Raw genomic sequence first — 25,541 nt, forward strand, 5'->3', positions numbered from 1 at the left:
AAAGAAGCAGATTTAGGCTGGACACTAGGAGGAATTCTCCAACTGTAAGAGATGTGTGACGGTGGAACCATCTGCCTCATGCAGTGGTAGCCTCTCCCCAGCTGGAGGAGGTTTGCAAGCAGGCTGGGAGACCTTCTGCCTGGGATGCTGCAGCAGTTTCCTGCTCTGCGCAGGGGCTTGGGCTAGAAGAGCTCCATGGTCCCTTCCCACGCTTTGCGATTTCATGGGAAATCGTTAGCAAGCTTGACGGCATTTACTAAGCAGCTTCACCGCTTGCAGCTGACCTATTCCCCGGACAGAGCTCCTGCTTCTTATAGAGCTGATCCTGAGGGCCTTTGCAGTCTAGAGAGGACAAGGTGGTTTGAGAAGTCTCCAGCCTCTGTCTTCCGGCACAGACAGCATCTCCCTTCTTGCAGCCCCCAGGAAACACACACACACATGGCGGCTTTGCTCTGCACTCGATAAACGGGCACACAGACCTCTGTGCAGCCGCTCATTTCTCACAGGGAGAAATTGCTGCTGCTGCTGCTGCTGGGAGCCCCTCCCTAGCGCAACTTCTTCATTTGATATCCGTCCTTGGCCCAACTGACAGAACTTGAGGCCTGTTTCCTTGCATGACTCCGCTGGCCTTTGTCAGCAGGAAACCGAGGGGGCTGGGCCCAGAGGGCCAACGGCTGGACTTTGGCAGGGGAAGCCGCCCTTCCAGCAGAGCCAGACCGCCTGGGACGGCCCTGCAAGGGGCCCGAGGGCCAGGATCCAGGCTTGCGGGGCCGGAGATGTCTCCAGCCACCAACGTTTTGCCCAGCGCCAGAGCACTTGGCAACCCCCCCCCCCCCAGCCTTCAGGTCTTCATCCATTTCAGTCACAGATGCAATACGCCCGCACCGGGAAGGGAAGCTGGCCGCAGTCTCTCTCACCCCCCGGGCCACCTCTCCGGTCTCAGAAGAGTCACACAGGCAAAGCAAAAGAGGACCGCTCCAATCCACCCTTCCTCAGGACCAGCCAAGGCCAAGCCAAAGCCTGCAGCAAGTCCCCAAGCTCCTCCTCGGGCTGGGGAAAGAGGCAGGAGACCCTCGCCGGCAGTTGCCTGCAGAAGCGGCTCTCCTAAACCGGTCCCCCGCAAGCCAAGGCCCACGTACAGAGGATGCTGTCCCTTTCAACAACTCCACTTGCGGGGAAGGCCAGTCACACGGAGACTGGCCGACTCCGCATCCAGCGGGCAAGTGCTCAGGGACCCCTTTCAACAGAGACAGCTACCGAAGCGAGGCCCTGGTCTCCAAACTGCAGAGGCACTCGGTGGGGGGGGGGCTGTGGAAGGAGGGGAAGGAGGAGAGGAGGAAGACTGCCTCTGCCAGGGAAGCTCCTCCTGTGCTTGCCTCTGAAGCTGGGCTCCGGGGCCAGCCAGCCAGCCAGCCGGGGAGGAGCCCGACATTCTGCAAAGCAGAGGACAGAAGAAGGGGCGGGGGGGACATCTTCTGATCTAAATAAGGAGATGGACCCCTGCTACTGCTAGCAGCGAGGAGCCCGACCACAGCGCCCGCTGGCGCCACCTTCACGAGCTGACGGCAGTTCTCCCTGAGGACCTTTTGCACCCAAAGGGCGTGCGGCACCACCTCCACAGACGCCGCCACAGCGACAACGGGGGGCAGGGCGCCATGGCGTGGGTCGGGCTGGCTTCTGTGGCACAGGCCACCTCGCCACGGTCACCAACCCTCCCCTCCCCTATTCAGGGGTCTCCCTGCGGGGTTAGGCCAGAGCAGCCGCCACCGCCTGGCATTCTGCTGCCCACAGCGGCCCACCGGATGCAGAAGCATCCTACCTCTGAATCCTCCCTGCACTCCCTCGTTAGGCCACAGCCCTATCCTGTGGCAGTGAATTCCGTAGACCAGCTAGGAGCTGCGTGTGTGAAGAGGGCCTTCCATCTCGGAGCAGCCTCGGGGCTCAGTCTTCGGGGAGAGGAGCTTAGTCTTCCTGGAGCGCCGCAGCAGCAGCTGAAGACCGGGAGGAGGGAGGGAGGGAGGGAGGCGTCCCCAAGGAAGCACATCCCGGGGGGCGGCCAAAGGCCCGGAAACCCCCCGACGAAGCAGCCTCCCACAGCACAGGTGGAGGCTGGCCGGGAGCAGGGAGGCCTGAAGGGGGGCGCCGGAGCTCCAGAGGGCGCGGCGGGCAAGGGCCGGGCCCTTCTCTCTCAGCCGCGCCTACCTCGCAGGGTGGTTGTGAGGCCAAGCAGACCCTGAAGGAAGCGCGCCTCCGCCTCGGCAGGCAGCAGGCAAGAGCCGCCGGCCCGGGGGCGCCGCCGCGGAAGAGAGCCCCGAGCTGCCCGCAGGACGACGCCAGGCCCGGGCAGCAGCAGCGCCAGCAGCCGGCCGCTCTCGCCGAGTCTTCCCCTCGGCAGGCTCCGGAGCGCCCTGGGAGGCAGGCGGGAGCCCCGCTCCGGGCCCCGCCGCCCAGCCAGGGGGGCGCCCGGGGGGCTGCGGCTCCTCCCTCCCGCGCGCTGCCTGCAGGCTGGCCGTTCGCCCGGCAGAGCAGGCGGCGCGGGTCTCGCCCAAGAGCGCCCCGAGCTCAGCCAGCGCCAGCTCGACCTGACGAACGCCCTCCTGGCCCTGCAGCCCGCCGGCTGGCTCACCTGAAGCGGGGCGAGTCCTTGAGGCACTCCTCGAAGTCCACGGTCTCCCGCATCTTCGCGCTCTGCAGGGACCGGACCGGGGCGGGCGGCCAAGCAGGCGGAGGCAGCGGCCGGGTCCCGGGCGCGGCCCCTCTAGCCTTTCCTCCTCCTCCTCCTCCTCCTCTAGCGGCAGCCGCCGAGATGGTCCACAGCCACGTCACCCACCGACCAATCGCGAAGGGAGCCGTTGGGAGCGGGCCAATCGTGGCGGGCAACTGGCCGGAGGAGTCCCAGCCTCCGCTGGCGTCCAACAAGCATTTCACTGAGCCAATCACATGGAAGGAGCCGGGGCGCCTGGACCAACCCCAGGCCGCCAGCCCGAGGCCTCTTTCCTTGGCCCGCCCCATTTCCGGGAGACGGGACGGCCTCTCGGCTGCGAGCGAGGACTTTCCTCGAAAGCCAATCAGCGAGGAGGAGGAGGAGGAAGAGAAGACGAAGGAAGAAACAAGAGCGACATGCCCAGGCAGTACTTCCGGGCTTGATAGCCTTTTCCTTCCCCCAGGAAGTCCGAGCTGCCTGTGGAAACCCAGGAAGCGGCACCGCCCCCGTCGTTGCTTTTGCTGCGCCTGGCGCGAAAAGTCGTCGGTCGTTCTCCCTTTTGCCTTGGAGGACACCCCGCCGCGCCTCACGAAGTCTCTCCCGCTGGAAGAACGGGAAGGCCTCTTCTTCCCGAGGCTGCCGGCCGGGCAGAGCCTGGTTGCTTAGCAGCCCGGAGGAGGGAGGAGCCGAGGAAGCTCCGCCCCCGCCCCCCAAGGTGGAGGAAGGAAGAGGAGCTGCTCGCGTGTAGCGCTGCGCAGCCGGCCTGGACGGCGCTGCCCTTTGCTGGGCCTGCCCTGCCTTGCATGGGGGGGGGGGGGGAAGACTCCGTGTGCGAGCCCGGGAAGAGGTTCCCCCGCGGGGATAATGGGCCCCGCCCGCCCCCCCGCCGAAGGTTCTTCCGGCGTCCCTCCCCAGCAGCAGCAGCAGCAGCATCTCCAGATCGGGCTGGGAGAGACTCCCGCCTGCAGCCTTGCAGGGGCCGCTGCTATCGCGTGCAGACCACACTGCGCTCAGATGGGCCCAGAGCAGCTGCCCAGGGCCTTCCACAAGGGCTGTCCTTGTGTGTCCCTACAATATGATTCATATTGGCCCAGGCCCGGCAAAGTTGATAGCGGGTGACACACACACGGCCCGGATACACAGAATGCCGGGTGATCGCCTAAGCCTGCTGGAAAGGCGGTTAAGAAAAAGACCCAGCCCTTGGAATGCCCAAGAAAGACGGTCCATTCTGTTCAGACGAGCAGATTCAAGCAGCACTGATGTTCAATCAACACCCCACCTAATTCTGAATTTGTTGTGCAGATACCAACACTACAGCTGTCAGAGAAAGGTGATCAGGGCTGAGAGAGAGTCCTGCAGAGAGAGAGTCCTTGGAGAAGCCGCTGCCAGTCTGGGTAGACAATACTGAGCTAGAGAGACCAAGGGCCTGACTCAGTATAGGGCAGCTTCCTATGTTCCTATGGAGGGGTTGGATAGGGCCTGCCGCTGTCCAAGGAAGAATGGCCTCTCCGTGGTTATGTCCAAGTTCTCTTGGGGACTTAAATGGGCCCAGTGTGGATTAAAAGCCACCAACACCACACATGGAAGCAGCTTGGTTGCAGGACTCTGCTGAAGGCACATGGCCAGCCCAGAGGGACCCAAGAATAGCCCACAAGCGAAGAGCAGGCAGAAGAGAGCTCTCCAAGCAGCACAGGCCTTTGCAAAGGAAGCAACTGACAAGGGCAAAGGCATGGCTGAGGAAGGACCAGTGTGCCCTCAGAGGCTGCGCGCCGTGTGCACACACGTTTGAGACCAGGAAGGTCCCACGCAGAGTGCACATGCGCACGCACTGCCTTGAGTCTACACACCGATGAAAGACTAGAGGGCCCACGGGAGGGGACCTGCTCTAGGTATCCTTTCCTCATCACCCCAGCCATGCTCCGCGGCTGAGTGGAGGAGGAGAGGCAAAGCAACCCAGGCCTGCCACGTGTGGCCTTTTCTCAGGGCTCTCCAGATTACAGAATGAGCGTCTGCTGGGAATTTGCTGGTAGGAATCCAGAGCTTTGATGAGAATGCCACATTGAGCAGTGCACGGGGTGGGGTGGGGGGCAGGTGCCTTCCCTTGGGGCCAGCCCAGCAATGGTGATGCGAGGCCACCGAGTCTCCATCTTTCCCTTTGCTATTTATTATAATTCCGCTTGTCAACAAAAAGGTTCCGAGTGGCTCACAGAACACGCATGCTTCAGGGGAAGAGGTGGGCCATTGTCTCTGTTGCCCAGTTGTGGCAGCAGAGTCACGAGAAGGCCAGCCAGGAGCTCTGCTCTTCTGTCTCTCGAGAAGCCCCCCCGCCAACACGCCGGGCAGCCCAACCAAGCCGCCTTCCGCTCTCCTGGAGCTGTGGCCAGACCGGGCCAGGCAGGGGTCCTTGCCTTTGCCTCCCCGCTGCGGCGTCTTCCCTGCCCTCTCTCCAGGCCCAGCGGTAACAGCAAGGCACCACACAAGCAGGCAGCCCGGAGGAGGCAGGACAGGAGGGATGCCACCCCACCTGGACTCTGCTGCACTCCTCTTGCCACACCTGTCCCAAAGCAGCGGAAGGCAGGACAGCCAACCTGCCCCAGGGCCTCAGCAGCAGGGCCCCAACACCACCAGTGAAGGTGGCCATGAAGCAATGCAGCCGCCAACCATCCAAGGAAGGAGCCTTGGGAGGAGGAGATGGAGGCAGATTAAAGTCAACGGACTGCGGATCCATTGCAACAACTGCGCCTGCCCCCCGCCCCGGGGGGGGGGGAGTCAAGAGGGCCCATCTGTTGCCCAACAGAGCACATGTGAGAAAAAGGAGTGCACAGAAGCCCAGGGGCGGACGGGGGGGGGCACAGCACACCCACCCCCCCACAGGTGCCTCCCCTTCCCTGAGCAAAGTTGCTTTCCCAAGCAGTGCTTCAACTTGCCGTCTCATGGTGAAAACTCAAGCGCACCACCAAGATCAGCCATCTCTTTATCAACCATTTTCAAAAGACACCGCGAGGGCGCCGACCCTGCGCTGTCCTTGTTGTGGTAGAAATCAGTGGATCCTCTCCACTCAATGAGAGCGCTATCGTCCAGGAAGAATCAGGCGAGACATTTTACGTCCAAGTATCTCCGCATAATCTTAATTTTCCAGAATTAAACGCTTAAAACCATTAATAGCATGTTTGCAATTATGGGATGAATACATAGATAGCAGAATAACTGATTACTTTGTTGGAAGGCAACAGACCCTAACCCTTCCAACTCCTTTCAAGCGAGATGCCGCTTTCTCTTACAGAACTGCTGGGGTGAACAAAGGACTGGAATGGAATGTTTAGCAAGTCTTAAATCCCCCAACGACCCTCTAGCAGAAATACAGGCTATCCTGATGCTAAACGAGTGGGAAGGCAGAAGGAAGGGACAGCAGTCATTTGGAGGTGGAGGGTCACTGGAAGGCTATTTCTGAATGGATTCGGTTATTCCATCTCAATGACACCAGACGACTGGAAGAGGTGGTCCAGGAGAGCGAGTCTGGGTATTCAGGCCTCCTTAAGCCAGTAAGGACCTAGCCAGGGGTGTGCAAGGAACCACCTGGCCTGGTTCGAGTCCAAACTGGACCGAAACCGGACCATGCCAGTTTGCTCCTGTACCCCCTCGAAGCCCCCGCCCCCTGGTCCCGGCTTCCCCCCCCCCCTGCAAATTCTTTTTTTAAAGTTTTTTTTAAAAAGATTATACTTACCCCCTCTTGAGGAGTTGTCTGAGGTGGGGGGGTGTCCATGGAGTTTCCCCCTCCCCACGCTGGCCTCCCTTATTCCTGCGTGACACAGAGGCCGATTGCAGACACAGCAGCCTCCAAAATGGCCGCCGTGCCAAGGGGGGGAAGGCCGAAAACCAGCCAAAGAGCCGTTTCAGGAATAAGGGAGGCCGGCAGGGGGGAGCTCCGCGGACATCCCCCCCACCCCAGACAACTCCCCCAGAGCGGGTAAGTGTAAAAAAAATTTTAAAAAAATTAAAACAAACACCTTGCAAACCCCCAGGGGGGTTCAGTTTGGGGTTGTTCGGTTCAACCCCGAACAGTCGAACCGAACCAGTTGAACATGTTCGACATCGAACCTCTTTGCACGTCCCTAGACCTAGTACAAATTCTGCTTGAAGAGAACAAGTCGTGCTGCTTCATCTACTAACTACAATCAAGGACTGAGGTAACTAGTGAGTGGGAAAACGCTGAGAGGTCAAGTATAAATTACCCGATTGAATTAAAATCTGGAATATTCTTTAAACAGAGGTTCACTTCATTTGGTATTTCAGGCAACCCTCATTATCCACGGTTTCAGCCTTTGCAATTCTGCGTATCTGCAGTCGGGGCATAGACACCCGATCTTGGCATACGCGAAATGGGGTGGGGGGGAGAGACTCGCCTACCTGTGGGTCGGGGGTCCGCCACAGCCATCCTTGCAAAGGGGAATCCGGCAAGGGGAGCCTACACACACGCCCCCAGGCGGCTTGAGGAAGGAGGCCAACGGCAGTCAGCGACGGTGTTCATATTTATTCAGTGCCAGTGCGGTACAGAATACAAGGGACAAGCTCTGCCCAGAGGGCTCACAATCTCACAGGGGGGAAGCCACACAGCCTGGCAAGGTGTCCTGGGGAAGAGGGCCGGGGACACCTTTTCTCTTCCACGTGCTGATTAAATCCATATGCCGCTTTCCCACAAGTGCCATGCCCACACATCCCTGGACTGTGCCAGGTTACCAGAATTAAGCCTCACAAATGATGAATAACCTCCCAGAACCTTTTGCTCTCAGTAAGAAAAGGCTGCAACAAAAAGTTACCCTCTCCTTTTCTTAAAAGGCCAAGATCAAAGAGGGGAAAGGATGCCGGATCTGCCAAGAGAACTCCAGGAAGCCACACTCCTACCATGGAGGGGCAAAACTTATATAGTGCAGTCTCGTTTGGACTTCTTGTGAAATAGTTCCGCTTGCTACAATATCCCACATCACTGTACTGGCAGAGGTTACACACATCTCTTCTAGAGTGCAAAGAAATTAAGGTTTTAGGGGAACTTCATAGTTGAGGAGTACTGTAAAATCGCTTTCATTATTTTATATAGGCTCCCCCCCACCCCATCTCTCCATCTCTCTCTCTCTCTCTCACACACACACACACACACACACACACACGACAAGAAATCATCTTAAACAGGTCCATAGAACTCTATGGAGTTGTGTCACAATTCAACATCTAAAGCAGAACTTTCCAAGTACTCCATCCATGTAATTCCAACGAAGCCTGTCCACTGGCGCTCCTCCAATACCTGCTCCCATCAACTAGGCACCGCTGCTCAGGACCTCCAAGAAGGGTCTCTCTCCCCATCTCCACCCCCAAAACCACAGAGCGGGTGTCGTCTGCTCCTCTAAAGGCCAAGTGGTTTGCACACAACCCACTGGACAAGTCAAGGACTAGAGACTGCCCTAACGGGGGAAACAGGCACGTGTTTGGGACTACCCGAGACAGTCCTCTTCCAAGAAGGACTTCAGAGCTGGCTTCTATCTGGAGGCTTGCTTGCTTGCTTGCTTTATTTATTTATTTATATAGAGATAAAAACAGTAGTGCTCAAGGATACAGAAGCTGGGAATGGCAAGGGGTGGCTGGAATGGCCGAGCAGACCCCCAACGCACCCTTCCGAGGGGCCAAGAGAACAGCAGGGCGAGATCTGCGAGTCAACTCTAGGCTCAGAACACCTCTCACACAACAGGCAGGAGGCTCCGAGAGACAGGGACAGAAGGCAACTCCTGCTTCCTTTTTCACCTGCCAACACCCACGTAGAGCAGCCACAGCATCCTGACCGAGCAGAAGGACAACTGGGCCGGGTGGGGGGGATGGCGGGGGGGGGGCATACCACACGAGGGAGAGCTGCTCTACGAATCCACCCCTTTCCCAAAGAGCCCTTCCAGTCAGAGAGCTGCTCCTCGCAGGGGTGTCTCCACTCCTGGCAGTGCAGTTTGGCATGTCAGCCTGAAAGCCCTTGCAGGAGGCCTGCGGCCAGTCCTAGAGGGGAGCCAAATACGAGAACGAGAGAAAAACGAAGTGCCTGGGTGGTCTGCAGGTTTCAGAACGAGGCAGAGGAGCGACAGCCTCACACCACCTGAAGAAGCTGGGCTGCAGGTGCTGAGCCAAGCCGCCGCCCCCGCCCCGGGAAGGCAGCCCAAGAGCCAGCCAGCTCAGCCGCGTCGCCACCTGGCCAACTGACCACCCGTTCCTGGCAACACAAAGCGAGAGGCGGCCCGCTCCTCCGAACCGTGAAGCAGTGGACACAAAGGCATGGCCGGAGGAGGAGCGGCCACAGTCCTGAGCAGACTTCTTCGAGGCTGGGGCCATGTTCTCCAGCGAGTCACTAGGAGCGAGCAGGTGCTGCAGAAAAGAGAAAAGAGCAGAGGTGGCTCGCAGGAGGCCAGGCTGGCACCGCACACCCAGCGAGGGGGCAGGCGCTGGCCGGGCGCTGGCCACCGGGGTCCTGGCGGCGCTCTCCTGCAGCGCGAGACCCCCACCCCAAGGCTTGGAGGAGTCCTCTGCCAGTCTCCCCGAGGAGTCCAGAGACCCGATTCGCCCACATGCACTCAGACTGCGACCCTTCAAAGCCCAACCGGCAAGTCCATTCCGTCTCGGGGAAATGGAGCATCCGAGGCTTTACCGAATACTCATCCCGCCACCCTCTGTCCTGGGACTCCAGGGTGTGAACACCACCCTGGAAACAAGAAATAAGCGGCAGGCGGCCAGCCTGGGGTTGGTGGCCGTGGCGGCTGGACTGCCAGCCACTTCCTAGCCCAGCCCCCAGCCCAGCAGAGCAGCTTCCTCCTGCCTGAACCCGCCTGGACCCCCCGCCCCCCGCACTTCAGCTGCTCCACCTACTTTATCTGGGGGAGCGTGGCCAACCGTGGATACAGTTGTGTATCCAGGGGATTTCGGTGGGTGTGAGACCCCTCCTGTTATTCCGGCAAGTCCCCCCCTCCCTGGCCACCTTGGCTTTCCCCATCGCCTGCTGCAGCAGTGCCTTTCCGTCCCCAGCCAACTAGCCCCCCGCCCCCCCCCCCCCGCCGAAAGGACTCCCCCCACTGGCCCACGCCCTGGTGGCCGGCTGGGGAACGGTGACGGGCGGCAGTGAGGCTGGGCCTGGCCACAGCAAGGGGGCTGGGAGTGGCGGCCAGAGAGTAAGAGCAGGCAGCAGTGTGGACACACCAGGGGCGCAGGGAGCACGGGCAGAAACACGGCATGTGGTGTCTCATTCAGACGGGCCAAAAAACCCCTCCAAAGTGAAGATGACGTTATGATCGGGCAACATGACCACCCTATTGTAATATTATCCAGGAACTACTGGCTGCAAAGTACAAGAAATCAGAAGACAGACTGGTTATCTCACAGTTAAAGAGATTTAAATTTTCGATGAATAGGAAAGTGAAAAATTTTAGGTGAGTCAGTCAGAAAACATGAAAATATTTGCTAAAATCTTGATCTACATGGCAACATATGAGCAAAAAATTGAAAAATACAAGAAGCAGCTTGGGACTATACAAAACAGAAAAAGAATCAAAGTTAAGTATGGAGGGAATAAAAAACAGGAGGAAAGGACTAAGGTTTGTTCTTTAAAAGTGGGGCAATTAAGAGCAGATTTTGAAGAACAAAAGTAGAAAATTTAATCTGAAATTTAGAGCAAAGGAACAATTGAAAACCCAAAATAATAGAATAAGAACCGGCTCTAGCAGAATTTCTTAGGTCAGAGTAAGACAAAAGTAGAAATATAATCAGCAACAAGAGTAAGAGCTGGAAGAGCCAGTCAGGTAAGATAAAATAAGAAAGTTGACCCCCATAATACAACGAATATTCAACAAATACAAGATACCGAGATAAATGGGCGAAGAAGACCTTGAGTAAAATAAGTGAATATGATTGAGATTTTTAAAAATGATTTGGAGCAATGGTGGACCCTTCATTCTCGGATGGGCAGGACTACAGCTATAAAAATGAATGTCTTTCCTAGGATATTCTGTTTGCAAAGGTTCCCTTGAACAGTCTATTCTTGGAAACTGGCAAAACACAGATGACAGTGTAGACTCTAGGGTTGTCCTCGCGATCATCATTGGAGTAGTGGGAGGAGATTGCAAGCACACCCTACCCTGACTGCGTCCCCAGCCTTGGAAGGAGGTCGGTGGGGAAACCCTCCTGCCATCTGGGGCTTGACAGACAAGGGAGCTCCCCACCTCCAACCTTCTTCCTCTGGTCTATCACCCAGTCAAAATTCGGGAGCACACACAGCACCCGCATTAGGGGTGGAGGCTTCTCCTACCACAAATAAGCAGGAGAACAGCCCTACTGTCTGGTTCAGAAGACAATATTCCGTCAGCGTGATTAAAGGAAGAGCGGGTCTGTTGACTGTAGGAGTGTATTACTTACAATCCAGCCCAGCTAGCTATCACCTCAGAGTGGCATTTTAAAAAGAGAGGGAGGGAGAGAGGAGAGATTACAGCAGAGCATGAAGGAGTACAAGATCAGCTCAGAAACAAGCAGGGGTGGATTCCGCCCCCCACCCACTACAACAGGAAATGCCCTGGACACTTGGGACACTGAGTAAAGCCAGTCCAGGACTGTCACCATTAGCTTCTGTGGGGTCTACTTATTTTGCCATGCATGAGCCCCAGATATGGAGATTTGAGGGGATATATCCACTTGAGGGCACTCAGAGTTAGCTGTGATAAAAGGTTCACTGGAGAATGAGCAAGGGAGCAAGGAGGAGGGGATCAGCCCTGCACGTCCCAATTCCTTCAGCTACAGAGCACCGTAAAAAAACTGATGCAGCGTTTCAGAACCTTAAGAGATATTGCACCAGCAGAATGCATGATAAAACTCCCCTTGCCAAAAGGTCAAACAGGAATGTTATAGGTTGTTACAAGATCCGAGCGACAAACCTGTTAACCATACAAGAAAATGGCACTTCAGACTCACGGGGGAAAGGCTGGTGCAAGAGCGACAGGAACGGCTTTGGGGAAACAGTTGGAGGAGCGTATCATTGAGCGAGTGTTTCCTAAAGGTCCAATTCTGTTGGTGCTAGACCCCAATCAGGCAAAAACACATCTACAACCTGAATCAAAGTCAAAGCGGGAAGAGCAAGTCAGAAGGAACAGGCATATACCGCATGATGTGGAAATGCCCACTGGCAGGCGGTTTTTGGAATGAGATGTTGCAGAAACTAGGGGAAATAACTAGATACGTGCTCTCAAAGGGCCCAAGAGTAAGATTATTGGGATACCGGAAGAAGTCCTTGAAAATGATTTAGGCCTGGTATCTAAAGCAGGGGTCATGGTCTGAAATGGAAATCGCACAGGACCCTAGCCCTCGAGGGATGTGGTCCCGTGGCATATACTGCCTTGCCAAAATGGACTTTAAAAAAAAAAAAAAGGCACTCGAGGGCCCCGGGGGCAGGACAGCTTGCTGGAGAGAAGGCTCCTCCTCCAAGGCTACCAGAATACGAACACACAGGACGGAGACGCCCTCCTCACAAGCTTTTCCTTACAAAGTACTATGGGACATATCCATTCTTAAATGAACTTCTATTATTAGCGTTCTAATAATGTCTAGCTTGTCACATTGGTCTTTTCTGTAACTCACAATTTTTGTTGCATCAAGTGTATGACTGTGACTTTAATGAGTGATACATATTCTGCATTAAACACACAACACAACTATAAGGCCAACAAATAGCTCAAAAAACTAGAAGGAAGGAAGAGGACAACTGCTCACTATCGTGGTGAGTGCTGGGCTTCAGACCCAAGTCCAAATCCCTGTTGAGCCATGCCTCTCACTGGGCGACTCAGAGCCAGTCACGTCTCTCTCAGCCTCACCTACCTCACAGGGCTGTTGTGAGGATAAACAGAACCACATCCACTGTGCTGGCCTCCTTGCAGGAAGAGCCGGGTGCAGACAGATGTAGGAAAGAAATAACCAGAGGCCTGAGTGAAACAGACAGTCTTCGGGCACCTCCAAAGGATTAGCAGCCAAGGAGCCACCCAGAGCTTGACTGAGAGGAGTCCCGCAGCCCTCGGGCGATCACTCAGGCAAGGCCCCGTCTCCCGGACTTGACCCACGTGCTCCAGCAGGCATCTGCCCACGGAGCAGTTCCCCCGCGCCGGTGACCCCCTAGCTTCAGCTGGGCCTTAAGATACCTGGGGCCAAAGTCAATGAGGGCTGAAAACCAAGAGCCAGCACCTTGAATTGTGCCTGGAAATGGACTGGCAGCTAGTGCAGTGGGACCCCTTGCCCAGGCGATCCCTGCTCTGACTCTCAGGGCCACACAGAAGCCAGCTCATCTCCCTGGTTTCTCCCTTTATAAAACAACTTTTTCTGGAAGCGCCATGACGCACCCCAGTTCCTCTCACAGGCCTCTTCCACTCAACGAGGCCACAATCCTATGGCCACTGGCCTGGGGGGAAGCCCAACTAAACACAGTGGGACGACTCCCCCCGAGTGAAGTGGGCTGCCCTAGCGAGGGTCTTGGAAAGGTCAGCCCCACCGGCCACCATCTGCCCTTGGGCCCTGCAGTGGGGACCCCGTTTCTCCTGCCACCAGCCACTTCCTGGGAACGCAGGGCGAGTGCAGCAGGCTTGCATTCCATTCCCTCCGCTGGAAATGGCCCGGTCCTCCAAGGATCTGACAGGGACCTGCGCTTCTCAACTTGTTCATAAGCGAGTGGGAGTGCGGGCTGAGCAGCAAGGTGGCCAGATCGGCAGATGACAACCAGCTGTCAGGAGTGGTGCAAACCAAACCAAACCAAACGGCAAGAACTCCAAGCAAACCGCCTCCAAATTGGGTGAATGGGCAAACAAGACAGCAAACATAGTTCAGTGTATGTGAAGAACTATGCACTTTGGGGTGGGGGGAAATCCCAGTTTTACCTACAAAAATATGGGCTCTGACCTGTTAGCGACTAACCAAGAAAAAGATCCTGGGGTCATGACAGACAGTGCCATGGAAATAATGCAACAGGCAGCAGCTGTCGAAAAAGCAAACTCCACGCAAAGAATAGTAGAAAAGGGGCCCCAAATAAAACTCTTAATAGGATAAAAGCCATGACACAAATCCACAGGATGGTCAAACTTGGAGCAATGTATGTAGTTCTGGTTCCCAAGCAGGAGGGCAGAGCTGGGAAAGGTGCACAAGACGGCAACCCAAAGGGTCAGGGAGGCAGAGCCCCTTCCTCTTGAGGACAGGCTACAATGTCGGGGGCTTTTTAGTGGCGGCGGGGCGGGGAGAAACACCACCACCCGAGGACGACAAATTCTGCGTCGCAGGGAGGAAGTGAAGGGCCCAGGGTGACCCCATGAAACTGGACTGGCAGCAGGTTGAGGCGGAAGAGGCAGCCCTTCCCACAGCACAACATCGGTGGTCTCATCCGCTGCTAGATCAGACCAAACCGCAGGGGGGCCGCCTCCAAACCCTCCACTTCGGGGGCTGGATGGCTCTGGAGACCAGCTGCAGGGGAGCCACAGGAGGAGGAGCAGGGCCAGAGACATCTGGTGAGCCACGACGACAACGACTATTTATAGACCAACCCAAGTCCTCAAAGCGGTGCACACAGAAAAAGACAGAAGACAGACGACGGCCCCCTGCCCCGAAAGGGCTCACCATCTAAAAGAGACAAAAGGCAAAGACCAGCCACAGCCCCTGGAGGAAGGCTGTGCGGGGACGGAGAGGGCCAGAGGCAAGAGAAGAGAACTGCCACTTGAGAAAGGGCTCTCCTGGCTCCCTTAGCCAAGAGCTGGCTCCTGGGGACACTCACGACTCACAGCACTGGCTGAGGCTGCTACTGGCGGCGTCCCCCCTAGGGGTGTGCAATTCAGGATTTCGGGTGATTCGGCTCGGACCCGAACCGAATCACCCCTGTTCTGTTTTGTGCCCGAATCTGGGTCACCCGAATCACCCTTGATTCGGTTCGGATTCGGATTTAATCCGAATCCGAATCGATTCGGGGGGGTAAAAAGGGGCCCAGGGGCAAAATTTTGGGGTGGGGTGGTAGTGCCCAATGGGTAGAGTCTACCACCCCAATTTCAGGGGGATTGGGCAAAATCCTGATTTTTGGTGAATTTTTAAAGTTTTAGTGACTTTGGGGCAGTTCGGGGGCATAGCATGGGATCTGGGCAAAAGGAGTGGGGTAGGGTGGTAGTGCCTAATGGGTGCAGGCTACCACCCCAATTTCAGGGGGATTGGGCAAAGGGCTGATTTTTGGTAAATTTCTGAAAATTTCATGTCTTTGGGGCAGATTGAGGCATATTGGGGCAGAAAGTGGGGCCTGGGGCAGAATAGTGGGGTGGGGTGGTAGTGCCTAATGGGTGGAGGCTACCACCCCAATTTCAGGGGGATTGGGCAGAGGGCTGATTTTTTGAGAATTTTTGAAGTTTGGGTGTCTTTGGGGCAGATTGGGGGCAGAAAGTGGATCTGCCCCAAAGGAGTGGGGTGGGCTGGTAGATAGTGCCTAATGGGTGGAGGCTACCACCCATCCCCAATTTAAGAGTGATTGGGCAGAGGGGTGAATTATGGTGAATTTATTTGTATGAGGTTTGTCTTCATAAGGTGAAGTGTGCTAAATTGATTACTTCCTCATATTATTCATAGTAAAGGAAAGTGTGAAAAAGTGAATGTGGGGTCATGAGAGTTGTTTAATTGAAAAATAGCTCATTTGCTATGAAAGAATGAGAATTCACACCTGATATGAGGAAGTAATCAATTTAGCACACTTCACCTTATGAAGACAAACCTCATACAAATAAATTCACCATAATTCACCCCTCTGCCCAATCACTCTTAAATTGGGGATGGGTGGTAGCCTCCACCCATTAGGCACTATCTACCAGCCCACCCCACTCCTTTGGGGCAGATCCACTTTCTGCCCCCAATCTGCCCCAAAGACACCCAAACTTCAAAAATTCTCAAAAAATCAGCCCTCTTCCCAATCCCCCTGAAATTGGGGTGGTAGCCTCCACCCATGAGGCACTATCTACCAGCCCACTATTTTGGGGCAGATCCACTTTCTGCCCCCAAACTGCCCCAAAGTCACTAAAACTTCAAAAATTCTCAAAAAATCACCCCTTTGTCCAAACCCCCTGAAATTGGGGTGGTAGCCTCCACCCATTAGGCACTACCACCCCACCCCACTATTCTGCCCCAGGCCCCACTTTCTGCCCCAATATGCCCCAATCTGCCCCAAAGACATGAAATTTTCAGAAATTTACCAAAAATCAGCCCTTTGCCCAATCCCCCTGAAATTGGGGTGGTAGCCTGCACCCATTAGGCACTACCACCCCACCCCACTACTTTTGCCGAGATCCCATGCTATGCCCCCGAACTGCCCCAAAGTCACTAAAACTTTTAAAAATCGCCAAAAATCAACCATGAACTGAATCACCCGAATTTTTCGTGCCCGAAATTCGGGTGATTCGGCTCGTGCCCGAAAAATATCGGGGGACATCGGGGGTGATTCGGTTCGGCCCCGAATCACCCGAAATTGTTCGTTTTGGGCACAGATCGTTCTGTGCCCGAAATTTTTTGCACATCCCTAGTCCCCCCCTCGGTGGAACCAGCAGCAGCCCCAGAGCAGCCAATGGCTCTCGCCACCGCCTTCAGCCCCGCTTCGGTGGGCAGCCGGAGGCTGATCCCGATGGGCCTTGGCCTGATTCAGCAGGGCTGCTCTGAGGAACTCTCCAGCAGAACCTGCCACGGGGTCCCCTTCACGCCTCTTTTCTAATATCTCAGGTGCCTTTTCCAGCCTGCTGATTCATTCCCCTCCGGCAAATGGGGCCCCTTGGTTTCTTGGCTGGTTTCAGACTGCATGTGGGAGAAAGGCCAGTGTCGCTTCTTGCCAAGGGAGCCCTGAAGAGTTCAGCTAATAACCTGGATGCGGCTACTTCAGAGAGACGTGTTGGTGAATGAAGCCACCAGGCCTGGGACCCTGCAGAAGCCCGACAGGCATTGACTAGTTCTTGAAATCTCATGGAGAAGCACTCAGTTTATTCATGCCAAGGAGACCCTCAACAGAGGAGGGGGAAAGGAACTGACACACGGGAGGGGCTTGGAGGAGGAAAAAGCTCTTTCCCGCCCCAAGGGGGACACAGCCAAGTTTAAGAAACAGGCTCAACGGAAGCTGAAGCAGAAGGACACATTCCGCCTGCCGGGTGCTGCATCTGGAACGCAAATACAAATGCGAGGGTCGGTTCAGAAAAGAGACCCCCCTCCCCCTCCCCCCCCCGGCCAGGCAGCATTCAAACAGCTCAGGCACATCACGGGAGCCTCGCTGCTGGAATCGCAGGTGCCTCGCCAGAGTCCACACAAGGTACAAAACCCAGCAGCTTGGCCTTCCAGCAAAATGGAAGAGCCGAGAGGAAAAGAAGTTGCTGCAGCCGCTTTCATCTCCGCAGTACCTGCTTCCACGCAAACAAGAGTCCCAAAGGCCAGAAAGAAAAGGCCTGCAGCAAGTTCAGGAGACAGAGAGCTCAGTTGCCCAGGCTGCCGATTCAAAGCAACGGCCTGGCCAGGGGGCAACCAAAAGTGCCCGAAGGGGGTCGGGCAGAAGCCAAGCGCACCACCCAGGAGGCACCGCAACTGGTACAGCGTGTCAGGGCTGCAAGAAGCCAAGCCTAGAGCCATCCAGCCGCCTGGGGATCTGGGAACCCAGACTGTATTCCCAGCCCTGCAAAACACACACCCCCTGGCTGCAGCGCAGGGACTCCGGGAGCAGAAGCAAGTGGGGATGGGCTCTCGAAGGGCGGCGGGGAGAATCAGCGCTCCTCACCAAGTTCGGGGCTCCTCCTTTCCAAGCCCGCCGTGTCCTGCATCTCTTCGTCGCCGTCCTCTTCGCTGGCCGCTTCGCCACGCAGCTCCTTCTCAATCAGCTGTCTGGCAAGTTTGATGTTCTGGGCCTCGTTGTAATGCATCTTCCGCTTCATTTCGAACTGCCTCTTTTTCTCTGCAGCAAGGAGGAAATGCATCCAGGACATCATTAGAGCCGCCCAAGGGGCAACAGCCAGCACTCTCTAGGTAACCCTAGAGAAACTGATTGCCAAGAAATTCAGGACCGACAAAAGCAAGTACTATGACCTATAATCAACCTAGGGAGTTCTCTGCCACGGGATGTGTTGATGGCCACCAGCTGGGATGGCTCTAAAAGGGATTTGGACAAATTCATGGAGGACAAGTCTATCCATGGCTACTAGTCTGAGGCCACCTCCAGCCTCAGAGGCAGGATGCCTCTCAATACCAGATGCAGGAGAGCAACAGCAGCAGCAGAGAGGGCACGGCCTCCTCTCTTGCCTGTGGGCTTCCCAGAGGCATCTGGTGGGCCACTATGGGGAACAGGAGGCTGGACTGGATGGGCCGCCTTGGGCCTGACCCAGCAGGGCTGTGAGGTTCTTGTGTTCACCCCAACACGTTTCTGGTTTTCAGGTGCTTCAGGTCCTATACCTTCACACCATTTTATGTTGCTCATGGAACTCCTGACTCCTGACTGACAAGAGCGGCATTCGCCATCCCAGCAGGCAAAGGAGTTAGTTGCACAGAGCCCTGATGCATGGCGGCTGTTCTGGTCTTTAAACCAAGGAGGCCAAACTCTTCCACAAGGATGCCTTCAGGGAGGTATCCCAGAATGACTGGCTAGATGCCCATCACTGGCTGATTCACATAGGACACCTTCATGGGTATTGAGATGCATCTCATCCCTAAAGCCATGCAGAAGTAAGACGTGAGAGAAGACACCAGCAAACCACATCCCATTCCATCCCAGCTCCAACTAGCTTCCCACTTCCCTCGACTGACTTCCCCCAAAGGCCAGCCCTGACTGGGAGGTTCTACACCACTGTCCAGAAGGTGCCAAGCTGTAAGTTCAGGCAGGTCCAACGTGGAAGGAAATAAGTGCATAACCGAGAAGCCATCAGTTCTACACAAGCAAGGAGAGCTCCAGAGGAAATGGAGAATGAAGAATGATTAGGAACATAGGCAGCTGCCACAGACTGAGTCAGGCCCCGGGACCATCTCGCTCAGTCTCGTCTACACAGACTGGCAGCGGCTTCTCCAAGGTTGCAGGCAGGAGTGTCTCCCAGCCCTCTCTTGGAGACGCAGACAGGGAGGGAACTTGGGACCTTCGGCATGCAGGTGCTCTTCCTAGAGTGACTCCATTATCCCCTCAGGGGAAGATCTTACTGTGCTCACACATGTAGTCTTCAATTCAAGTGCAAATCAGGGCAGACCCTGCTTAGCAATGGCGACCATTCATGCTTGCTACCACCAGACCCGATTGTGGGGGCTGTTCTGCAGGGGCTAGTAGAACGCTATGCTTGCTAGGCAGGTTCAGTTACCAAGGCAGCCTCTGAAAGGAGAGAGCAGTTGGGATCCAGCTGTTGGAAGAGGCAGCCAGAAAGGGCTCAGCTGTACAAGGACAAGGGGAAACAGCTGGTTAAGAGACAGGAGAAAGGAAAAGAAAGCCAAGGAGCTAGGCAAATGAGGAGGAGGGGAGAACTCTTCTCAGATAGGAAGTTGCACACCTCTGGCTTTCTCCATGATCTCCTGATTTGGTTCACCGGCCTGCCTGAAGCCGCAACCGGCTCCCGAGTCAGACGGGCCAAGGGAAGAAGCAGCTCCTTCCAAGGCAACTAAGGGTCCTCCACAGCAGCATGTCGTGCCGTTTGCTCGTGTCTTTGGCCCCTCTCCCCTCAGCTCCCCATAGATTTGGGGAGGTGGTGGGCCTTAGCTCAGGCCTATGCTGCCAAGTCTCACACGGCCTGGAATGTACTGAGAGATTCCCTGCTTGAGGAGAGTCCAGGGGAAACGCAGGACTCCAAGAACAGCCCACACTGCTTTGGAGCCAGGCATGGGCAAGCCGATGGAGAGTCCATGGGGAGCAGTAGACGCCCCCAAACCCACTGCCTGCTCTGACACGGACATCTGATGGCCTCCGCTCCGGTCGCCACGAGCCAAGCACTCCCAACTGGAGCTGGTGTTCAGAAGGGGAGCCAATGCCACAGCTTCTGCAGACGGGCCGCTCTTTCCAAGCATCTCTCAGTCTTAATTGAAAGACGGGAAGATGGAAGACCGGCTTCGAAGACACTGGATCCAGCCTGCTACCTCCCTCCTCCCATTGGCAACCAAGAGTGAGACAGAAATGTAAAATAAATAAAAAATAAAAACTGCTGGCTTTGAAAAAGCCAAATACTGTATGTGGCAACAAGAGTCCAAGTGAGCAATTCAACTGAAACATGGGGGGAGGTGTCAAGAGCAGAGTCAGCTTCCTATCCAAAACCATGACAGTCAATTCAGTGGCCGGGGGAGGGGGGACATACACAACCCCCCCTCCCTCTTTATCCATGCCATGGGGATTAACAAACTGTGAGAGGAGGGATCCCAGCACATCTAAGCTTTGCCTCCACTTCTCACTTGTAAAACAGGAATGATCAGCACTTCCTCTTTCTCAGAGCAGCCTTGGGAAAGTCATATCCATCCAGCCCTTGGCACTCCCAGAGTGTTCCATAATTATACACCTGCTCGCTGTAGACGACCAACAACAAAGGCAGACATACCCAGTTCTTCAGGAGTCAAGTCTTCGTCATCTTCCTCTTCATCGGTGCTCTCTTGCTCAGCTAAGATCTTTGGCCCCTTACCTTCTGCTGCAGCTGCTAACCTGCACAAACATACCATAAGAAGAGGTAAGATTCCTACTTTATGCACGCCAACCTCCTGAACTCTGCTGTGCGTTCAGATCTCAGATCAGAACTGCCCGACTCCTTCCAAGCAAGCAGCATGGACATTCTACTGAAGCATTTTAACCTGCTCTGCAGCAGACAGGGCTTTCAAGGAGGCTTACATTCTACCAACACACGAAAAGGCATATTTAAAGGACTGGCAAGGATGGTCTTCCAGTCCCTGTCGGGGGTGGGCTTAGTGTCAGTTGGAGCAGGGGCAGCAGGGGGCAATGAAAGCCAATGAAAGCAGCCTTATGGAAGCTGTTGCTTCTCCTGATGCTCAAAGGACAGTGGGTTCTTCCAGCCTCTGTGGGAAGGGAGGAGGGGTGGGGAGCTAGTCTCAGCAGGAGGAGATGGGGACACAAACAGCTCACCTTGCTGGCATCTCCTCCTGTTTAAAGAGCAATTTACCCTCTGTCTTGCGCATAAATACAGCATTGCCCCTTAGCTACTCTTCCTTGATTCTGGACATTTACAGCCTGACCACATGCACACGTATGCAAAAGCAAAACTGTGGCCTTAGCTTTCAAGAATGTGATCATGTGCTTGCATGCATACAGAAAGAGTGAAGCCGAAAGATGCCTCCTCTCTAAGCACATGTTCCTGCCACGTGGAGGGGCTGACAGCCTGCAGTCTGAGATTGTGCTCCTGGACTGCAGAAAGGCTCTGCAGAGTTGCAAACCAATGTGCTCGTTTATGTAGTGTGTGGATTTAAATATTATCGCGGGGGGGGGGGGCAGGCGGGAGGAATTATTACTTATACAACACCATTCGACTGCATGATGCCTTACAGAGAGTAACACAGGCAAAAAAGAGAGGTTTCTGCCCTCAAGGACCTCAGTTTAAAAGATACTATGGGGAAGAAGAGATTAATGTGGGAAAATACAGTAACACGTTTCAAACTTGGTTAAGGTTGAAAATGAGGATTAAGCAAATGAGCATATGAAAAAGATGGGTTTTGAGGAGAGATCCAAGCAGCACTTCTATTTATTTATTTTTATTCTTTATTGCTAAATTTATATACCGTCTTTCATTAAAAACAATCCCAAGGCGGTTTACAAAAGTTAAAAGACATACAACCTTTTCTATGTTCAAGAAAAGTGTTCTGTGCACAGAGGACAGCAAGGGAGAAAAGCAGACTTGTGACAGCATGCAAGAAATCTTGGCGTGTTGGAAGGTGGTAGAGTTGAAGGAACAGAGATCACAGGCAGGAATAGAGAGCCCCTGGTGGCGCAGTGGTAAAACCGCCGCCCTGTAACCAGAAGCTTGCAAGTTTGATCCTGACCAGGGGCTCAAGGTTGACTCAGCCTTCCATCCTTCCGAGGTCGGTCAAATGAGTACCCAGAATGTTGGGGGCAATATGCTAAATCATTGTAAACCGCTTAGAGAGCTCCGGCTATAGAGCTGTATATAAATGTAAGTGCTATCGCTATTGCTATATAAAGAGAAAGACGGGCTGAAAAACTGGTCTCACCCTAAGACAAAGAGTTTGTGCTGGATAGGAAAGGGAAGTGTGAAGCCAGGAAAGGATCCAGAAAAGGGCATCACAGTCTGAACAATGGGGAAAATGAACGATTTTGGCAGCAGGGTTTCGGATCCAGTTGATAGGATCAAAACTGTGAAAAAAGCCGGCCAAGGAGAACAAGGCTGCAGCAGTCAAAGTGGAAGAGGATCACAGCATTAAGCAGTTTTAGCACATGGAAGATGTGTTGATTTTTGCAAAGATGTACTGAGAGAAGTGGCAACTTGGCAGCTAATCAAATGTGTTGAGCAAAGGTGGGAGAAGAATCTTACGTCTCCCACCAGACGTAAGTGGCCACCCAGAGACGTAAGTTTGGGCGGGGTATAATTTGATAAATAAATAAATCAGAGACAATGTCAAGGCTGCGTGCCTGTTCCATGGGTGAATGGCAATGCTGTCGACGGATGCAGAGAACAATCTGGGAGGAGGGCTCCACAGGAAAGAAAAATGGTTCAGTCTTGGACATGCTGAGCTGGAGGTAGCAATGAGACATCTGAGAGATACATCAGACAAGCCAGCAAGAGGAGTGGAGGGAGCGATGGCCACGGTCGAGTTGTACAGCTCAGAGAGGGCACTAAAAGCAACAGGTAACCATGGAGAGAAGGTAGAGAAAACAAAAAGAGGGAACACCAACACCAGATGCAGAAGACAGAAGGGGAGCGTCCTCCCATGGCAACATGGATTGAGCAATCCAGCAGATAGCACCACTAGCTAAGAGCAGAGTCATAGGAACCTACGTCCTCTGTCCCTTGGTGGGCCACTGTGCGAAACAGGATGCTGGACTAGATGGGCCTTGGGCCTGATCCGGCAGGGCTATTCTTACGTTTGTCATGGCAGACGTCCCTACAAGACTCAACTGTATCTCACTTGATTTAAACCGGTAGCAAATTGCCCTGTTTTAAGCTCAACCCACCTGCTCTCAGGAGCACTTACTTTTCAGCCAACACATCTGCAGTCAAGGCTTCATTGGATTCTGTATCGCTGGCTCCATCCTCATCATCGCCTACCATACTGAGAAGACACAAAAACCATCAAGAGCTTTTGGTACTGTGACTCTCACTTGAACATCGTGCGGTAGTCTTGGAGGAAGTAACTCCTGTCACACTCCGCTACAGCTTGCAAGTAATTATATTTATCAAGTGCCTTTCTCTACAGTAAGAACCCAAGGTGCTGTACAATCAATCACCTTTATTTGGGTCTTAGACCAGAATAAGAGCAATAAAAACATAATAACAACATGATAAGTGTTATGCTTTTATGTCCTAAAAGCCTAGAGGTGAATGACACAATATAGGCATATGGTAAAGAGAAATGAAACTGTTATTATGGAACTATAAAAATCAGAAGTAATAGTAATCTTTAAATTAAGACTACGACTGTCTGATACAAGAAGCAGGACAGCAATCTAAGTAATCAGTAGCCCAAAAGGCTGCAGTTAAAAAGAACTTAAATAGTTAAAAGTAAGAATACGCTTTTATATAACATTAATTAAAAAGTGGTTTAAAATGTTTATAAAAGGTGCAGGACTGTGGGAGAGCTAAGACTGCAGATTTTATGGAAGCTGTGTGGTGCTGTGGCTGGGTTGTATAGTTTCAGCGGGCAGACCCTCTAGGCAGAACTTGGAGACTGTCAGGACCCTGCAGTGCAGAATGCCAACCTGTTCTGCGCAGCGGCTGATTCTTCATCTGAGAACAAGCCGCAAGGTGTAGAGTTTGCTTGGACAACCAGGATACTTAAGGAGTATCAGCAAAAAAAGGTTGGCGTGACTCTCTCTACAACAAAGGGCAAAAGAGGAGAAGGTGTGCTCTCCTTTCGACCTGCCCTGTGCCACATGACATACTCTTTGTACAAAACTAATGCAAGAACACACACAAAACCTCAAGCCCCTAAGCAGTCCGTGTCGTCTGGAAACGGGATGCCACAGGGAACCAGCAGCGGTCTGTACCGATGGTGCCCAGGACAACCCAGCCCTGATCCTCTGGTTCTGCGGCCCTTTGCTCTGAAGAGCCGGGCAAGGCCTCTGGACCCAGCGAGGTCTTCAGCCAGCAAACCCGCGAGGGAGAGCGCAGCAGGCCAAGGCCCCCCCCCCCGGGCATGGCGCAGGCCGGGAGCGGGGAGCAGCCGGCCTGGGGGTCAGGTCCGGAGGGTCTCCCCACCCCCCCCAAGCCCCCTCCTGGCAGGTGCGGGGGGGGGGTGTGTGTGCGTGCCGTCGGGCTGTACCTGTGGTAGGGGGTGCTGGGCTCGTCGATCTTCATGAGGCCGTAGTCCTTGCCGGCCGGGTGGTAGGTGGCCAGGATGTTCATCTCGTCCCACTTCTGGCTCTTCTTCCTGAGCGGGCCGGACACACACCTGGCAGTCAGGCGAGCCTCGCCCCGGGCGGGGGGTCTCGGGGGCCCGGCCAGGGGGAGGAGCCGCCCCCCCGCCTGACCCACCCACCCTCCTCAACGCATGACGAAGAAGCTGGGGGGAGGGGAGGGGAGAGGGGGCGGGATCCCCCCCCGCAACACCCAAGGAGGAAAAGGGCGGGGGGCCCGCTCTGGGGAGCAGCCCCCCAGACTGGCCCCGCCGCCCAGGAGGGGCGCCCCCCACCCCCCCCCCCCACTGGCAGGCCGGGGCCCAGGCGCGCCCCTCCCCACCCCCCCCCACCCACCCACCCGGGCTCCGGCGGCTCGGGCTCCTCCTGGGGCGGCGGCGGCGGCGGCGGCGGCTGCTGGGGCTGGTCTCGGCCGGGGGGGCGCCTGCGCGGCGGGGCTTCGGCCTCCGGGGGCCGGGCCGCCTTGGCGGGGCTGTGGTGGGCGGCGGCGGCCAGGCCCAGCCCTCCGCCGCCGCCGCCGCCGCTGCCGGAGCGGTTCTTGAGGATGCCCTTGACCGGCGCCGGGCGCGACGAGGAGGACGGCGACGACTTGGGCGGCTCCATGGCGGCCTCCGAGTCCTCCTCCGCCCGCAGCGCAGCAGCAGCAGCCTGGCGCGCTCTGCGCAGGCGCGTCACAAGCGAGCGCCGCCGCCGCCGCCACCACGCCCCCCGCCTGGCTCCACCGCCGCCTGCGGAACTCGCGGCCACGCGAGCTCGCCCGGGGTCCGCCTGGGCACCGCTGTTCGCGGCTCACCGGTGCCTGGATGTCCGCCGCTGCCTTCCTTCGAGGTCTCCCTCCCGCCCAGGGTGAGGCAGGATGGAAGGGCCCCCCTGGACGCGCCGGGTGGCGGTGGTGCGCGCGCACCCCCTGCCTGGGGACGAGAGGCTGTCTGCCGCCGCCCGTCAGAGGGGAGTCAGAGGAGCCCCCGGCGAGCCTCGCCTCCCCTGGACCCCCCCCCCGCCCCCCACGGAGCGAGGCCCCTCGACCGACCACCGGCCCCCCCCCGCCGCTTGGAGGCCTCCTGCCCCGAGCCGGGCGGGAGGCTGGAGCGCTCGGTTGCCCCCTCCTGCCCCGCCCCCAGCAGCAGAACCTGGCCGCTGTGCCGCCGCGGCCCGGGGGGGGGCGGAGGGGGAGGAGGAGGAGGAGGGGCCCCCCCGCATCCCTCCGTGCGCGGCGCTCAGAGGCGGCCCCTGGAGGCCCTGCGA

At 55.7% G+C, this 25,541-nt stretch overlaps 3 protein-coding genes across 5 annotated transcripts in view; 1 reads left to right on the top strand and 2 right to left on the bottom strand.

The window, feature by feature from the left end:
* ACAP2 (ArfGAP with coiled-coil, ankyrin repeat and PH domains 2) overlaps nt 1-3,340 on the bottom strand; it is an 85,655-nt gene extending 82,315 nt beyond the window's left edge. Inside the window, exon 1 of one of the 2 annotated variants that reach the window (XM_053305622.1) lies at nt 2,627-3,340. In XM_053305622.1, coding sequence (XP_053161597.1) covers nt 2,627-3,012 — 386 coding nt within the window. In that variant the 5' untranslated portion in view covers nt 3,013-3,340. The remainder of the gene's footprint in view (nt 1-2,626) is intronic. The other variant, XM_053305621.1, reaches the window with a different exon arrangement.
* LOC128349411 (D-beta-hydroxybutyrate dehydrogenase, mitochondrial-like) overlaps nt 1-25,541 on the top strand; it is a 196,840-nt gene that overhangs the window by 43,538 nt on the left and 127,761 nt on the right. The gene's annotated exons all lie outside the window — the stretch shown is intronic.
* On the bottom strand, nt 7,221-25,079 carry PPP1R2 (protein phosphatase 1 regulatory inhibitor subunit 2). 2 transcript variants are annotated; one of them, XM_053305632.1, is made up of 6 exons: nt 24,637-25,079; nt 24,203-24,310; nt 22,916-22,993; nt 20,299-20,399; nt 17,523-17,696; nt 7,221-9,100 (listed from the first exon to the last, which is right to left on the bottom strand). In XM_053305632.1, exons 1-6 carry the CDS (start codon nt 24,897-24,899, stop codon nt 9,084-9,086), a joined length of 741 nt encoding a protein of 246 aa, XP_053161607.1. In that variant the 5' UTR covers nt 24,900-25,079; the 3' UTR covers nt 7,221-9,083. The 2 variants fall into 2 exon arrangements, with proteins under 2 accessions (XP_053161607.1, XP_053161606.1); XM_053305631.1 differs by lacking the exon at nt 7,221-9,100 and adding an exon at nt 16,722-16,914.

This window comes from Hemicordylus capensis, chromosome 3, assembly GCF_027244095.1.
Source record: "Hemicordylus capensis ecotype Gifberg chromosome 3, rHemCap1.1.pri, whole genome shotgun sequence".
Lineage (NCBI taxonomy): Eukaryota > Metazoa > Chordata > Lepidosauria > Squamata > Cordylidae > Hemicordylus > Hemicordylus capensis.